The sequence below is a fragment of the Misgurnus anguillicaudatus genome, chromosome 25 (genome assembly GCF_027580225.2).
Source record: "Misgurnus anguillicaudatus chromosome 25, ASM2758022v2, whole genome shotgun sequence".
Lineage (NCBI taxonomy): Eukaryota > Metazoa > Chordata > Actinopteri > Cypriniformes > Cobitidae > Misgurnus > Misgurnus anguillicaudatus.
Genome location: NC_073361.2, coordinates 11,921,492 through 11,940,126, shown reverse-complemented (window position 1 = coordinate 11,940,126; position 18,635 = coordinate 11,921,492). Strand labels below are relative to the sequence as shown.

Genomic DNA, 18,635 nt, shown 5'->3' with positions numbered 1-18,635 from the left:
CTGGCCTGATGAAATCTAAAAGTATAATTTCTCTTATTAGACGCTAGCCTAATGTTTGCCAGTTATTAAGATGGCGGTTGTAGTTTAAATAAAGGGTTGTGAAATAATAAGCTTTGACAAAAAACTGCATAAAACAATTTTATGTTCCATATTATAAACTTTTGGTTATGTGTACTTAAGTGAGTAGATATGGCTCTTATTTACAATGCACTGTTGTTATGCAGTTTTAAAATACAAAATACAAACATGTCTGGATGTAGATAAAGCCTACTTGGTCATATTGCACAAGTTTTGTTGTATGCAGTTTGAAAATACATGTTTGTAGAAAAAGTATATTGTACAATGCACTTATTTTGTTGTTATGCAGTTTCAAAATACAACATGAGTATGTTTAAATGTATATGTAGTCATCATCACTGATATATCTCTGGCCCTCATGACAAACTAATTGAATAGCCCTGTCGTAGACGCTCAACACACAATCATATTCATAAATAGTAAAGAAATGAAACGATATTAGGTTATCAGTGCTGCTGTCGCTCTTTCCTATCGCTTATTTTAAAAATGAGCTTATGATCAATAAAATGCAGCTTATATCTGCTGCTTTTTGTGACGTGAACTCTGGCCTACATTAAAGGTGCAGTGTGTAATTTTTAGAAGGATCTCTTGACAGAAATGCAAAATAATATACAAAACTATATTATCAGGGGTGTATGAAGACCTTTCATATGGCTCTTATATGGCCGTTATGTTTTTATTACTTTAGAATGAGATGTTTTTATCTACATACACAGAGGGTCCCCTTACATGGAAGTCGGCATTTTGTGCCACCATGTTTCTACAGTCTTAATGGACAAAATCATGACATGTTTGTCCTGTGGTGGCTACCGTAGCTTCTCTATGCATTTCAAAAGCGAGGGGTGAGCTGTGAACTGAGCTTTTGGTTGCAATTTGGAACCTCACCACTAGATGCCGCTAAAATTTACACACTGCACCTTTAAGTCTCATGTTTTTAAGATTATCTTAAGTACTAAAGGATTTTTGGTATATTATGTACAAAATTAGTGTGTGAAAATATGGCACTTTAAAGGGATTGTTCACTCAAAAATAAAAATTATTTAAATTACAATTCTAAAAAAAAATGTAATAAGAAAACACTGAGGGCTTGACATTAACTTTTTGAGGAACTTGTCCTTCGGACAATTAAATTTGTGTTTCACTTGTCCATGCACAAAAGTCACTTGTCCAGGTAAAGTTTTATAATATAATGTATTTTTTGTGTTTTGCTAATCAGTGGCAGAGCAAGGGATTTTTCATAGAGGAGTTGGACAACTAATTTTTTCTTACACTTGTCCTACAAAAAATCCACTTGTCCCGGACAAGCCTTAATGTCGAACCCTGAACATGTGCAGCACAGCCGTTATAGTTGGTTCTAGGCTAGCTAGCTATCCCTGTATTTACATAAAATGGTCTGTGCTAAGCCCCGGATGTCCTTAAATGCTGGAAGCACCCCTGGTTACAAGCCTGTATACATTTCTGTGTGTGTGTGTGTGTGTGTGTGTGTGTGTGTGTGTGTGTGTGTGTGTGTGTGTGTGTGTGTGTGTGTCAGGAATGCTTTCACGTATTGAAACCAAACTTTGTACATGAACTTGGGACTCCAATGCGAGGATGCACAAGATAAAAAACATTCTAAAATTTTACATTTCACAAATCACGTTAGTGACCGCACCAGAGCAAGCACACTTTTGCGGTTCCTCCGGAAGTGCATTTTCTAGTTAACTTTACAGTCTCTTGTCAGTTCTTACCCAAGACTAGCTTCACTGTGGATCAGTTTTGTGGTCTGGCTAAATGAGACTGTAAGAGAAATAATGCAGAAGTCCTTCTGTAAAATTAGTTTATTTCATCTGTCAGCTGGTCCTGCCGTGAATACTTAGTGCAGTTAAACAGTCACAGGCCATATTTTTATATATGGGTTTTCTGATCACTTAGATATTATGCAAACAGCTGGACCCCGGTGTATTTATAGAGCACAAATGAGACGATGTCCATAAATTCTACAGATGACTCACGACTGGAGTACTGGAAAAACAACCATTAAAATGATCGCATCAGCATCATGTGCCAGTTGTTTTTTGCTTGACCAAAAGAAAGTTTGTATGAACTAACAGAGGAGAAAAATATTTGTAATATTGTCTCTGCAAAATTGGATACCAGATAACAGATAAGAATGTTAAATAAATGAGTTTTTGACATTTACTTCTGCTTGCTGGGAAATATCAATCCATAATGTTATGTCTATTTCATAAAAAATACAGAGTTGAATCATGAGTCATGGACCAAGTATAGGATTTCAGTTTGGGAATGCACACGTTTCCATCTACTCAAGCTTATTTTCACACACTGTTGTGTTTCCAAATGTGTCAATTTAAAGGTAACGTTATCACCCCTTTGAGAACTGAGGTTTGTCACCACCAGTAATGCAAGAACCTGTTGCATGAGTTTGTACCGGACAGCTTGCTCACCACGCATCAGTCGTGTACTTGTGGTTGCGTACTACCAAAAGTATGTTTTTTTGTCCTACTTTACCTTGTTTGACTGGGAGAAGAGTCCACATTAACCCAGACAAGACGTAATAGATTGATCCTCTTACTTAAACCAAATTTGTTTTTATATGTTTTAAATGACTCTCTTGATAGTATGAGCTGAGTATGTGTCTATTTTAGAGCTCTGAGTTCATCTAGTTGTATTTTGTTATGCCAAAGATGTTTATCATCCTCGAGAGGGAGCATCTGAATATGTCATCATGACCTGGCCGTGAGTCAGACTGATCTCAGGTCAGGTCTGGAATACAAATCTTCTTGACTTACTGTTTACACCTGCAGAAGCACACATAAAACACACTAAAGCACACATTTTAAAGAGGGCTTTGCTTGTCATGTTTTATTATATGAAAAGGAGGGGAATTGGTTTGTCTCTCTGTGTATACAGTAAATCACAATGCTATGACAGCCCAATCTGATGCATGTAACCCGAATTGCTGTGAAAAAGTTGGTCCCACTAAAAAAAGTAAGTTAATTCAACTTAAAATTATTAGTTGACACAACAATTTTACACAACTTTTTTGAGTTAACAAATATTTTTTTAGATTGAATTAACTTAAAATTTGAGGCATCCTGGTAACTTATTTTTTTTTAGTTGAACCAACATTTGTTTTACAGTAATTTTATTTATGCCAACACAATTCCATAGCAATTCATGGGGTATTCAGTATTTCATGAGGTAATTTGTTTGACCAAATTCATACATTTTCTAAACAAATGTGTTAAAATAACACATCTTGGTCTAGTTGATATCTAAGTGACTCACTTGTGTCTTGGAGAAACAACAGAGAATAAAGAAATCTCATTCATATTTTTCCCTCCTATATCTAATTTTCTGTCTCACTCTTTCCTCCAGATTCAGCCCTAAGTATGAGGACACTTGGCACTCCAAGCCCCGCCCTCATTCTGAATCCAAACCTTTCCTCACTCTCACCTCAAACAGTCCCAAATGGGCATGAAACATCTTCGCCTTCTATTAATGTCTGTGGGGAAACAGTGGCTCTGATTCATCCCCCTCCAGGGACAAACTCACGCCCTTTCAAAACTGCTCATGTGGCTCTCATCGATGCTCTGCCAGATCCTGTTTTACTACACATTCTCTCTTACCTGTCCACCCCTCACCTGTGCCACTGCGCTCGAGTGTGTCGTCGCTGGTATAACCTGGCCTGGGATCCACGACTCTGGAGAGCCATCCGTCTTACTGGAGAGCTGCTAAATGCTGACAGGGCCCTTAAGGTTCTTACTAATAGGTTATGTCAGGACACTCCCAGTGTTTGTCTGACCCTGGAGACGGTTGTAGCCAGTGGCTGCCGGAGGCTTTCTGATCGTGGGCTTCGTGTGATAGCTCAGCGTTGTCCGGAGCTGCGGCATTTGGAGGTTGCAGGCTGCTATCATGTGTCCAATGATGCTGTGTTTGACGTGGTGTCCCAGTGTCCCAGTCTGGAGCACCTAGATGTCTCAGGTAATGTTGCCGCCATTACCATTCAAAATATTTAAAAATGGTAAATGTTCTGCTGTAAGGAGTCTGTGAACTGCATGGCACATCGAATACAAGTGAAGACAATGAGTAAAACATGTTATCCCCTGATTGCTTACAAAAGCTCTGGTGATGGATTAGCTGTCAGTATGTACATCACAATGCCATGTTTACTTGTGGATTTATTCAGAGTTTAATTCATACCATGAACCTGGGAAATGCATTATAAAAACAAGAAATTGCTGCCAGTTCAGCAGTTCTCTCTGGGGGAAGGTGAAGTTTACTCGGTTTTAAAAGATGGACTTTTATCATCAGTGAAGGTGCAAGAGTCGGTCTGCAGAGTTCAATCTGACAGTAACAAACTGTAAAGTTATCCATCACACAGAGGGCACAGCATGCATTCTGCTATTTTCTACTTATTCATCCTATGTTGCCAAAATAACCAAGATGTCTTGTGGCTGAATTTGCTTTTAAAGCATGTAGTATAACTTTAATAGTAGAAACAGCAGATACAGTGTCATTTATTAATATACTGTAGGGTTGGTAAATATGAACAAAGAAGGCTGTGGAAAAAAGTATCTTTATTGTTTAACCTTCTGATCTTTTGCTCAAAATATGAACAAAAAACAATGTGTTTTTTTGTGTAAGCCTGGTTCCGGGAACGAGCATTGCGTCAGTAGCTTACACTATGGGGGAAACTCCTGTTTACTCCGCGATTGAAGCCTATTGGGTAACGCCTGTAAAAATTACAGGCAAATGGTGTTCGAACACGCGAAAGTGGCGGGGCTTACGCCTTATATACGTCAGGAGAGAATGCCATAGCTTACCATTATTTGACTGAAGCGCATAGTCAAATAACACTTGCTGCGTGATGTTTTAAGCACAGCAAGCTATGCAATGCTTGTTCCCATTATTTCAGGGAACCAGGGTTACGTGAGTAACCTTATCGTTCCCTTTTAATATGGTTCACTTCGCATTGCGTCAGTACCTGATGCTATGGGGGAACATTATCCCATAACGCCATGCATATAGCGGACTCTCCGAGTGCACCGTGAATGCAAACAAATAAACATAATAGCATGTATACCGGTGAGTTCTCAGAGCGCACCGTAAACGCAAATACTGTGAAATAAGGCCATAGGCATCACTTATACCCGCACGGCTGGTAATGGCATGGGCAGCCATTCAAGCGGTGATCTGAGTGGCTCACAGAACAGAGCAGTCTGTCTTAATGGTGTTTATGTCAGGCTCTGACTTGTCCATGCAGAGGAGTAGCTTGGGGTGAGGCATTGCGGTATTGCCATTAAGTAAAGGGCAGAAAAAAACAGAATATATAATTAATATACCAATATCCAGCATCCTGGTGTAGGATGGGACTGAATAAAGGGACATATTCGGGGCTCAGCATAAACCATAATCATCATAAAGAGCATGTTATGCTCTTTTGGGTTGGGGCCACGCCGCTTGAGCAGAGGAGGGGCGTAGGGCTCCGTAGGTGTCTGTGGAGGCTCGTCACACCTCCGCCTCTGATTCAGTCTCAGCTAGAGAGTGTATGTCAGGGCAGCACAAGCGCAGTGAGAGCAGTCAGACTTTGTATAAGCTGTACCGAAGTGAGGTAGACCCAGGCTGGTTAAAGCTCTTATAACGAAGTGCCCTTAGTGCTACAATAACAGCGTGTTGGCTCTACCGTACTGTTCTAACAAGATCACGCCACTGAGGCGTAGGATCTGTGAGCGCTGAGCACAAAATGGCTGCACTATAGCGGCAACGAGCCCGTGTGGCTCAGTCCCTTGGTATGTTTCGGCCCGAAAAGGTACCTCAGGGAAGTGAAAGTACAGTGAGCTTCTGGGATTTGCGTGAGGAGCCTCGGCAAGGGGGTGGACCAAGGCCGGCGATGCGCTCTGAGAAGTGATAGACGCCGTTATAACAGCGTACTAGCTTTTCCGAGCTGCTGAATGAGGCCGTGCCGCTCAGGGGGAGGAGGGGGGTGCAGTGGCTACGAGCCCGTGTGCGCATGTCTATGCATACGCATTTTAGTCTCACGGCTCTGCTGCTTTGCCCATCTCATCAAGAGGGGAAACAGCAGGGGGAGCATGCAACACAGATGAAACAGCCATGCTTCGTGGAAGCAGTCTCGGCGTGGGACGTGCAGGCTGACAACGCATTTAGGAGGAAATCCAGAGGGGCACAGGGACTCACGTGAGCCGCTGTGCCGAGGCACTATTACAATAGCACCCTTACTCTATTAGAGATTCTGCATTTAGAATATTGTTTTTACCGGATGGGCCCAGGGAGACCGCTTCAGAGGCATGTGTCCGCTGCACAGGGCTTGTTCCATGGCAAGCGAAGGCTTTATCTTTGATTCTCGGCCAGAAGCGGCAGGGTAAGACGGCGAGCATGGATTCCGCTGCAGGGCTAGATCGACGGTGAGTAGGAAGGCTTCTTCTTCGGAGCAGTGAGACGTTAATGCTGAAGGAGAATAAAGGTAAGGTATGCCATTCTCTCCGGACTTATATAAGGGGAAGCCCCACCACTTTTGTAAACAGGAGTTTCCCCCATAACGTCAGCTACTGATGCAATGCGAAGTGAACCGTATTGAAAGGGAAATCTGCTCTCATTGAAAACAAACAGTCCAGCATTTCTTTTTAGTGAATTTTTAATACCCTGCCATTATGAACTAATTATTGTCCCTCCTTTTACCCAAGGTTGTCCTAAAGTGACCTGTATCAGTCTGACTGAGGAGTCCTCTCTTCAGCTCACACCATTACATGGACAGCAGATTTGCCTGCGTTATCTGGACCTGACAGACTGTGTATCATTGGAGGACAAAGGCCTAAGGGCCATCGCCTTTCACTGTCCGCGTCTCACACATCTCTACCTACGGCGCTGCAGCCGCCTAACCGATGAATCCCTTCGACAGCTGTCACTGCACTGCAGCGCTTTACGTGAGCTTAGCCTAAGCGACTGCTTTCTGGTGGGAGATTTTGGTTTGCGTGAAGTTGCTCGTCTGGAGGGCCGCCTGCGGTATCTAAGCGTGGCACACTGTATGCGCATTACTGACGTTGGACTGCGGTACGTGGCGCGCTACTGTCCACGGCTTCGGTACTTGAATGCACGTGGCTGTGAGGGAATAACAGACCAGGGTTTGAGACACTTAGCTCGTAGCTGCCCCAGACTGCGGTCTCTTGATGTTGGCCATTGCCCGCTGGTGTCAGACGCTGGACTGGAAGTGTTAGCACAGTGTTGTGAGGGACTTCGAAGGCTGAGTCTAAGGGGCTGTGAGAGCGTGACGGGACGAGGGCTGACCGCACTGGCGGCCGGATGTCATGAACTGCAGTTATTAAACGTACAGGAGTGTGAGGTGTCACCTGAGGCACTTCGACTGATCCGACAGCATTGCAGACGTTGTGTAATAGAGCACACTATACCGGCTTTCTACTGAGAGGACAACAGAGGTTTGGACTTCAGACATGTAGATGTTTATATTCTGCATTTATATGACTGCATGTCAAGATGCAACAGGGTGGATGTGTCTTAAAACCTAGTGAACTGATTCACACACTGTTTGCAATGAATGAGCAACTGTCCATATAAACGATTAATGTAGAGTCTGTTTATGTTTCAGAGCAGTTCACAATTCACAATTTTGCAAACTGATGTGAACTCCATTGAACTTGACTACACAATTAGTCTATTTAGTCCAACATCAGCACTTAAATCATTTTGAGTAAGATGTGGTTTATCTTATCTTAATGATAAATTAAATATAAACATACACTAACATAATGCAAAGGAAATCAAATAATTATGTTACATGGATGTTTAAATTTTTACATTTGCTTTACCGTGCCAATTTATTAAAGCAGTACAACTTTTCGGCATTAAACCCCTGACATTAATCAAAGGCCTTAATAAGAAAATAAACTGAGTAAAATAATATTTAATAACTTCATTGCACTATTTTATACTGATGCTATTAAAAACATTTACTGTATGTTTCAAAATCAGTATTTCACAATATGGCTGGAAAGTGCTGTTCGGTGGACACCTGTCTATGTTTTCTAGGTTTTGAGACACAGTTGGTGTTTGATGGTCCTGCCTTTTAAAGATCCACATAAAATATATAATAGTATTTATCACATGTAAGACATGTATTATTTTCACTGTACAGAAAGCTTGTGTTTTCCCAAATGTCTTAATTGTGTTTATTTGTGTCAACTAATTGTTGTTTTATTTTACTTTTTTTTTTTACAAAACGCTCTTTACCTTGTTGGTTGTGTTACAAGATTCAATTTTAAACATCTTGTCTTACTGAGAAGAGGTTTTTAAGTGTACGTATACTCATTCTTTTTTTAGAAAAATAACATATTGGATTTCAAGAGACCGCATTTGTTCAGTTTAGACGATGAAAAATGTGGACAAATTGCAAACAAATTGCACTTTAAAATGCATTTTTAACTCAAATATTTTATTTGATATTGCAGCATAAGGAGTCAGTTTGGTAAAATCTGTTGCTGCTAAAGACTGAATAAAGGGCTGCTTACTGAAAATGATTGAAAATGTGGTTTCTGTTCAAAACATATCTGTATAGATGCAAATACTTTGGATTTAAATAACACAGTGGTATTTGGTACAGAAAGATCTTTAGCATGCAGATGAAAGTCCAAACTCTCCCTCATTCATACCAAACACTTCTTTATCAAAACTATTTCAATGGTTGCTGAAAGAATCATAACATTTCAACAAAATGGATCATAAAATGTAAAAAAAAAAAATGTTCATAAAATGTGCTTTATTCTAAAGTTTAAGATCAAGTTAAAATGCATTCAAGATAATAAAGTTTAAACATACACAAGTTAAAAACACACAATTTACAGGCAAGTCTAAATGTGACCCAAGATATCAAACGAGTCATCAAATGCAAACAGCTGTTGAATTTGTATCTCAGTGTTGTCTGTAAATAAAGGATAAAGCCTAAAACTGAACAGGACTCAGTGTTTTGTCATAGAGGATTTGTATACATTATGTAAATGGATATAAATGAATAAGGTAATGCTGTTTTATATTTATTACTTACTGCTTCCCTCTGTTGGTTGAAGTTTGTTCCTACACTCACTCAGTTATAATCACTGTACTAGAGGATGAACATCACATATAGATACAGGGCTGTGTGTGTGTGTGTGTGTGTGTGTGTGTGTGTGTTTGTGTACCTGGTAATTATCACGTTGTGGGGTTTGTCCCCACAAAGATAGGAATACCAGTATTTTTGTGACCTTGTGGGGACATTTTGATGTCCCCATGAGGAAACAAGCCTATAAATCCAACAGAATGATGTTTATTGAAAGTGTGAAGTATCAGAAAGGTTTCTGTGATGGTTGGGGTTAGGGACTGGGGGGTAGGTAAGGGGAATAGAATATACAGTTTGTAGTTTGTACAGTATAAAATGCTACCCGTTCTCACCAAGATGCGCACAAATGACACGCAGCGCCACCACCGTGCAATAGATACGCCAAATTCCGACCCCGCGTGCACATGACACGCCAGTCCCTCCCATTCACTTATATGGCGAATCGTTTTGTGACGTTTTATGTATTGTTTTCTCATTTGTTTTCTGTTTTTTAAACCATTTTTGCTTGGGTTTAGGGTTAGATTTCACATTTGTTTAAGCAGGTTATTTAATATACAGGTTTCTCTATGTTTTTATCTATATTTAAGCCATGGTCGCTTGGAGTTGGGGTTAGAGTTGGGGTTTGGGTTAGGATGTCATTTTTATATAACAAAAAGTTTTTCTAACCCTAAACCCAAGCGAAAATGGTAAAAAAAAGAAAACAAATGAGAAAACAATAAATAAAACGTCACGAAACGATTCGCCATATAAGTGAATGGGAAGGACTGGCGTATCATATGCACGCAAAATCGGAATTCGGCGCATCCACTGCACGACAACCACACTGCGCGTCACTTGCACGCCCCTTGGCGAGAATGGGTTGATAAAATGCATTACGTACATGGAATGTCCCCACAAAATGAATGTGTATGTGTGTTTAATACTCACTTGATGAGTTAAACAAAGGTGTCACATTGATGGTTTACCAAACACTGCCAATTTCATCACTTTCATTTCACATGCCCAACAAATGTGTGTGATTCATAATTTCAAAATATGTGTTCTGCGTGTCGAGTGATCCTGTGTGCATCACGTGTATTGTCAAAACAAGTGCCCGCTGCAGACGCGCCCAAAGTGTTCATGACAAAAAAGACACTCGCGTTTGCCAGATACTCGCATAATCTCATGCGTAATCAGAGTTTACTGTTAAGGGAGTGTCTTGCGTGTATTTTGTGAACGTGAGCGTCTCTTTTATCATAAATGGTTTTGACGCGTGTGCAGCAGGCACTCACCTTGACAAAACACGTGATGCACAGGGTTTACATGATGCTACAAACACATATTTTGAAAGCACGAGCAACACACATGACACTCCGAACACTTATTTTTAATTTGCGCCCCTCGGAAGAACAGTCATAAGCCACCACTGATAGATTTTAAAACATAATAATACATTTTACAGTTAACATTAACGCTTTGGATTTTAGTTTAATAAGCTCCTAACCAAAATTATAATCTCAATAATGTCTTCTGACTTTATTTCTACCTTCTAACTAAGCAGCTTAGCTTGCTGAAAGTTACTCCTCTTCAATCATGAAGGTAAAAGTCTGAATGAATATGAGTTTTGAAAGCAGACATGAAGACTTTCATTTGCTTGTGTTTTACAATATCCATTTTAAATGATCAAGTTTTCTTCATTTTTAGATTTTTATTTTCCCTATAATCATGTCCCAATCACCCCTTAGCCCTGAATTTAACAGCATTAATTGTAAAATATCTATGACCAATTTCACAAGATGACAAGACTGACTGTGGTAACCCTTACAATCAAAATGGCCAAGGGTAAAGGGATTCAATGAATATATTAAGTTTACAGTATTAGTTAGAGAATCTTAATGTCATCTACACTGCTGGATTACACAAATTAACTGAACCTGGATTGATCCGAAACCCAGGATAAAGTGGTTGAGTGAATGTGGTGTTGACTCTGTGTATGAAGTTCATTGTATCAGAGATGCTGTAGAAGGACAGAGATCCTTTACTGTGATCCACATACACTCCTATTCTACAGGAGCTCAACACTACAGGGAGTTCAGTGTGTTTGTTATTGTGAATGAATGTGCAGCTGGAGTCACTGCAGCACAAACTCCAGGACTGATCATTACATCCAAACAAACACTCATCACCCCTTCCCTTCCTGCTGATGCTCTTATATGACACTGATATAAACACCACACCACTCCACTCAATCTCCCAGTAACAGGGTCCACACAAACTCTCTCTACACAACACCTGATGCCAGAGATCAAATCTGTCTGGATGATCAGGATACTGATGGTCTGTGTAAGTGCGAGTAGCCGTTCTGTTCCCATCAGACAGCTGAATGAATGTATTAACTGTGTTTGAATCCAGTGTGAACTGCTTGAAATCTGGTGAAAATAAACACAGACTGCAGCAGTTTAACAAAAATCATCATTGCAGATTTATTGCATTATTTTAAAAACTACACGTTTCTATATTTGTATTTACTCTTTCATTTACTTTGTTTCTCCATAGTTATTATTAAGTTTAAGATTGTTTAATGTATTTATTTCACGAGTTCAGATTAACATGTAACCATATTTAGTCTGGTGCCGAGCTCGGTAGTTTAGCCCGAACCCAGAGTACTCCCCACTCTTTAACAGGGATAGATGTAGCTGAGAGCAAGGTGATGAGGTGATGAAGGGATGCTGCAAAAACTGTCACGGGACAGAGGTGAGGGACTGCTATTTATACCCCTTTGCGCTGATTGGTTAGATCACATTTAACATTTGTATACAGTTTTTAGGGTAATGTATATTTTATTTATAAAAAAGTTAAGTTGTGTTCTGTGTCTGGTAGCAGAAGTTTTTTTTTTTGAAAGGTCGATGTTTTTATTTTGTGGCTCAGTATCTAACTGTTTATTTTACTCAATTTATTCACCCTCTTTAACAATAACTGAGTTACTGACATGTGTGACCTGAAATTCTGTAAACATTGAACATTCAGAAATATTTTTTACTTCATGTTGTCTTTGTTCTTTTTATTCCTTCTTTTGTTTTCACAATTTTTAATGAAGTTTATTTAACTAAGTTCGGGAGGAGCATGGTCATGTGATCCAACCAATCAGTGCAAAGAGGTGCCTATAAATGGCAGTCCCTCACCTCTGTCCCGTGACAGATTTTTTGCAGCATTCGGCCTCGCCCATGTGTCGTCACATCCGGTTTCGAGCGTTGTTGTGCGACGACATGCTTTCTCGGCCCGCCACTACTTACCCAGCAAGGATGAATTTCTTTCTACCTGAAAATTTGGGGATATTAACCGACACTTTTCACTTCACACCAGGACGCCGAATCCTACTCTCGCCCCTGCCAGCGAGACGTCCGCCATTTTTTTTTTTCGCACCTATCCGGCCCAATCGAGCCGAATCATTAAACAGGGACTGATAAAAGCCTCGAAACGATCACTATTGAACTATATCTTTCGTGCAGGTTTAACGCTATGACTAAATGTCTCCTTTCAGACTACTAACCATTTCCCATTGAGCCTCTCGTACTCATCTAGCAAGTAAGGCCACCGGGCCCAAATTTCGCGCCCTCCACCTTCCACCCTACTCCGCCGAGTACCGGGTTTTTTCCTAATGCCTCTCACCACCGGTGGCAGGCGCTCGGCAGGTCCGGGCCGCGTCCTAGAGCGCCGGTTTCAATCAGTTCCCTCGCCCGCATAACAGTGGCTCCTGCTTCCATTTCACCAAATATTTCTGTTATATCCGCCAGCGTCGCAATCCGTTTTCCTCATCTGTATTTTTGTCCATAGGATGTTAACTTCAGGTGCTTCCTAGCGTAAGGCTGCCTCCGCTAGCAGCTCAAGCCCTGACGCTATTATCTCTCATTCCTCTGTTTTTAGTTCAACCTGTTCTAAATATCACCAAATATAACGGGAGATTGCCTCCGCAGACCACCGATCCTTATTCATTCAGTACCTCCCCATGCAATTGTTTTGAAACGCACGGATTATTAACACAGGGACCCAAAATAGTCATTGGTTTTTAATCAATATAATATATGCTTCCTCTTTTTATCGATATTTTCCTCCGCAACTCGGACTTCTCGATCTCAATGTAGACCGTGTTGATTTTTCTTTCCACGTTACTCTTAAAGTATTGTACTTACATCCTTCGTTTTGTATTGATTTAGCTACTGTACGGAAATAATTTGCTCTGCTTTTCCCTCTAGTTGCAAACCTAATAAGCAACCGCTCACGCTTTCATCACAACGGCAGACTTTTGCGCTATCACCACCGGCCCGAATCATACTTTTAAATCAAATCTGTCAGTCACTTCTGTAGTTTTTCGAGTCGTGCGATCTCACACTTGCCATTATGTAAGTTATCTAGAAGCAGCGTCTCCAGCTGCTGGTGATGCGCTACCAGGCGGACCTAACTCGCTTATTACACACTATTTTAGAATATATTGCGTTTCTCGTCACAGACCCCCAATACGAACTTACTTTAATGGTTTTTCCCGCTATTAAGACGATCATTTACTGCCGACACCGTGCCTCTATCGTGCCCGGCGTTAAAGTGTCGGCTCTTATGTCCTTCTACAGGACGGTGTTTTGTTCCCTAAGTGCACTAACTAGCTCCATCCTTGCCGCCGACGTTAAAAGCTGTTCCTTGTTCGCGTCATACCCTGATGGATATACAGCTTACCAGGGTTTTTTCAGCACCCGCAGCAGCGCGCTCCGCATGTTTCCTTCACGTTAGGGGGTTATTTATTTCAAAATCTAACTCTATATTCGTCACCTGCCAGTCGATTCGTTCTTTTGTAGTCGATGGTGGAGCTATGACACTGATTTTACCATTTAAATGATGTCTGACATTAATCATTGCTTAATTCTGTCCCAGGATCCCTACATACTCGAAATATATTATTCCAATCTGCCTCTGCAGATCCCGAGCTGTTTAAATCATATGCCGCACAAGGTAATCTCTTAATCTTCCTTTAAGCGTTTTTCCTATTTTTAACCAGCCCGTAAAATAAAAACCTGCAAGTATAGACCATGGGAAAGTTGACGTTAGTCTAATACCCTGATTCGCAGCATTCATTTAACGCCCGCTGGCGTAATATAGGCTACCGCATTCAATTCCGCATCACGGTTTATTTAACTTGTGGGGAAATCAGTCGCAAAAAAGTTGGGTTTTCGGTTTTATTTAATGTAACTATGCAATTCCCATATTCGCTGAAAAATCTCAATCTAACCACCCGATGCTTTTCCAGCAGATCTCCCTCACAGTTCAAAAGGTTTTAAAGATCCTGGCATTTTGGCATCGCTAAGTGCAAATCATGGGACCCATCCACCTCCTTCGGGTTTCTGGGTTTTAAGCTATATTTCGGTCATATAGCGTTGTCGTATTTAATCTCCTTAGCCAGTTTTGTTTTAAATGTAAACTCAGTGCTTTAAGTGGGCCGGAACGCGCCGGTACTCAGTACCGCCACTTCTAAAAATAGCTCTTGAGCGTACCACCACCTCTCCCTGAGCCCAGAACGTGCTTTTAGCGTACCGGAACGCTCATTTGCACATCTGTTTAAATCAGAGGTTTTAATCCTTTGGCTGCGCTGGCGCTTTTCAGAGCACTCTTCACAATGTACACTTCCTAATTCGTCCCACCGAGAGCAGAGACTACATTACCCATACACCCTTGAGTTTACAAGTTAAAAGCGCATGCGTCGCCTTTGCTGTCCGTCAGCCTCAACGTGGTGTGGAGAGGTGTGACTCATACCCGTCAAGTATCCCGTTTTGGCCGGGAAAGTCCCGTATTTTACCCTTCTTTCCCGCCGTCCTCCTGTATTAGTATTTTCCCTTAAATCTCCCGTATTTTATCTTCCGTAATTTCGCACACAAAGGTTGTGATCTATAAAAAGATCCTAAAGATCGCTAAAGATCCACTGATTCCGCTAATCCACTTCGTGTTTTCCCTCCCGCTCCGCAGCATCTCTGTGTGCACTCTCTGCCTGGACGACAGTTTCTGAAGTTCGTTGCATTAACAGGTAGATTTATTACATTATATCAGCTGTTAAACCGCAGAATTACTCATTTGGAAGTTTGTTTATGTATTTGTAAAATGTAAAAGTGCTAACAACTTAGCAAGCACACAACAACAAAATATCCACATTCTTACTATTATCGCTTGTCTAATGGATTTAATGTTCCCGATCAGATCTAAGTAAATATAAACACTAAATTTGCTGTTGTTGGCACACTTTGTAGGCAAAAATAGAAAAAAACACAAATGCCTTCACAAAACAAAGACAGAGAACGGCAAGGGAGGCTGCTTTTAAAGGCAGTTCAACATTGCAAACATGGATTCAAAGATCCATCAAGCCAGCAGGTAAATCATATGGAATATTTTTTGTCACACTTTAATTCTTGTTATTATATTTCCCATTATAATCACTTGTCTAAGTTGATGCTAGTAATATAACTAATAGTACCACCCCCTTTGGTGCCCTTTTTGGTTTGGGACACTGCCCAACGAAAATTCAATAAATTTGAACGACGTGCACAGTAGTTTTACCACCCTCGAAATGGAAAACAATGGGAAAAAAATAAAGTGATGACTTTCTAGTTTTAAATTGCCAGTATTTTGTTATTCTTGAACCCATAGACATGGTCTTGGTGTCATTTTAAAGTTTTTGTTTTTAAGCTCTTTCTATCTGAACAACTAGTTTTAGCATTTGACCATGCTGAAAATTTTACTTATATATCTACCGTTTGCACATTTTATGTATGTTCAATAGCTATTTTTAGCTCAAGCAAATCCACAAACTTATATAAGGATTCATTATTTTTTACAAGCTCGTCTGTTGACTGCTGAATATAAAACCCCTTCAATATAGAAGTCCAGTCAGCAAAAAAAAAAAAAAGAAAAATAGAGTACCGGCTCTTCTTTTGGGCCACTTAAAGCACTGTGTAAACTCCTCTCATCTAAAATTTTGTTCTGTCCTACATGCTGCTCTGGTAGCATTCTAAATAAAATTGAAAACGCTCAAATTTTCTAAATTTGTCAACGAAACACTGCGCCCCCTCGCTATGCTTTTACGATGGTCTTCGGAATCAAATTTAACTGCCACGCATGTGCCAGGGAGCAAAATCGTATTATTATTATTTTTTTCCATCACCGGTAGTTAGCCTGCCGGCATCAGAACTGGATGCAAGTCCATCCCTAGTAAGTCATCATACAAAACCGTTTTTACAAAGTCACCAGGTAAAATCTTGATACCTCGATTTATATTCAGGGACATTTACCCTATCCTCCAAAGGTATTAATCAACGGTAAATCATTTAACCATGAACTCTTTTTTTTCTCTACACTGTAAAAATCAAATTGTTGGCCCAATTAATTATTTTTTAGTAACTAAGAAAATTGGTTTAACTTATATATATATATATTTTTTTTTTTTTTTGCCCGTCCAACATTTCATTAATTGGATTTTTACAGTGTAAGGAAACCACACCTGGAACTAATTAATTTGCTTGTTTCCAACACCTGAGCATTCCCGCTGTTACCAATCACATTCGCATGTTCACATGCCAATTCAATCGTGTTTTTTCTAATTGCTCAGCGCTTGCATATTAGCTCTTATTTAACGTAAATTTCAATCAGCATTTGCTGCTTGTCTAAACCTCATTATATTGTCATTAAATAACAATAGTTTTCTTTTTAAGCTCTGCTATTTGCATTACTGCACATTTCCCCCAATCAGAAACTATGCAAAGTTTCTTTCTTCTGTTTTTTCGTCTTGCCCCTTCAAAGTGCTGGGTGAGCCCCATTCGACCGCAGGTGGGACCTACCCGTCTGGTGCTGTGAGCATTCCAGCTAAAGCTCCCGCAGATGCTGCGAGGGTCCTCCCTGTCAAACACTTAAATTCGATGCCCAGTTTTGCTCCAAAAAATTCACGCCTTTTAATATATGCACTCTTGTTTCGACTGCATATGGGGTCTACCTCCCCCATTGCCATGGGCATTTCAGGTCCGTTTCCGGATTTTTCTTTGTTGGGCATCTCATTTATTCAACAGTTAAGTCATTCAGGCTAATTAAGTGGCATTAATTTTTATAAACTAATCTTTGGCAAACCTTCATCAGCTATAAACAACTCTAAAACTCTCACCCGTCATCAAAACTATATTTAGAAATAAGCCCATTCGCCCAAACTCCATGCCGCCCATTACAATTGACTTAATGTCTAGGTGCCTTTCCGCCTTTCGGCTCGGTCACCACTCCCTCTACCACTCCATCTATACTGCCCGCACGCTGGACGCAGTGTTCATTTTGTGTTTTTTGCTTTTTTGCTTTTTTCACTGTTCAGGATTTGCAGTCATCTAAAATTTCAGTCCAGTCATCTACCCTACAACTTCTGATTAAAAAGTTCCAAAACCTTGATACAATCTCATTTTTCTTCAAACAAAGTAAGACTTTCAAATTTAAGAAGGGGCACTTTCTATTTTCAGTTTACCGAACCCCATCCAATTATATAATTCGCTACTAAATTACCTGCAGTACAGATGAGCCTGGTCGAAACTTGTTTTGATCCTCTTTTCATCAACAACCGAATTTAATTGGCTACGAGATTTTGGTAAAATTTGTTTTAATCCAGTCTGATATCCAAGCAATTAAATTTTCATTCAGCTAATTCATTCAGCATCAGTGCTCCAACCACTCCCGCTCCAAACCGCCTCTCTAATCAACAAACTTAGGCCCTCAGTTGCCGAATGTCAGAATCATTCAAATTCTACATTAGATTCAACCACTTGCATATCAGAAAGTCTTGTGTAAGCCTAGTTTGTTTTGTTTGCTTCACCTGCACATTCATTAAAATGAATAAATAATTATATGTATATTTATCTGCATGCGTTTATACTTGTGAGAATACACTGTATGTACAGTTGTTCGTATATATTTTTTCCCTGCATTTTTTTTTCACACACAGTTGCACTCTACCGTGCACGTCGTTGTATGGGCTCCCCGTTTGTAGGCAGTGCGGGATTTTCTTCCACCAATTTAAGTTTCGCCCCTTCAAATCGCTTGTCGAGCCTCATCACTCATAATTTTCTTACATTTATATTTTCATGTTGAATTTGCAACAGGACCTACCCATCCAATGCTGTGAGCATCTCCGCAAAAGCTCCCTTTGGATGCTGCGAGGGTCCTCCTGGTCGGACACCAATTTTTTTGCCTTTTTAACCCTATTCTAGAGCCTTCCTGTTTGACTGCAGGCGGGACCTACCCGTTCGATGCTGTGAGTATCTCCGTTAATGCCCCCTTCGGATGCTGCGAGGGTTCTCCCGGTCGAACACCAACATTTTTGCTTTTTAAACCTTATGTCACAGGTGACGTTTTGCGAGGGCGGAACCAAAAGTGTGGAAGACGGGTT

General features: G+C 40.4%; 2 protein-coding genes across 2 annotated transcripts in view; one reads left to right on the top strand and one right to left on the bottom strand.

The window, feature by feature from the left end:
• Positions 1-8,627, top strand: part of LOC129426181 (F-box/LRR-repeat protein 7) — a 73,212-nt gene extending 64,585 nt beyond the window's left edge. Inside the window, exons 3-4 of the mRNA XM_055182384.2 lie at positions 3,457-4,062; positions 6,783-8,627. Coding sequence (XP_055038359.2) covers positions 3,457-4,062; positions 6,783-7,519 — 1,343 coding nt within the window. The 3' untranslated portion in view covers positions 7,520-8,627. The remainder of the gene's footprint in view (positions 1-3,456; positions 4,063-6,782) is intronic.
• Positions 8,628-10,220: 1,593 nt separating this feature from the next.
• LOC129426158 (E3 ubiquitin-protein ligase TRIM16) overlaps positions 10,221-18,635 on the bottom strand; it is a 71,452-nt gene continuing 63,037 nt past the window's right edge. Inside the window, exon 6 of the mRNA XM_073864318.1 lies at positions 10,221-11,613. Coding sequence (XP_073720419.1) covers positions 11,087-11,613 — 527 coding nt within the window. The 3' untranslated portion in view covers positions 10,221-11,086. The remainder of the gene's footprint in view (positions 11,614-18,635) is intronic.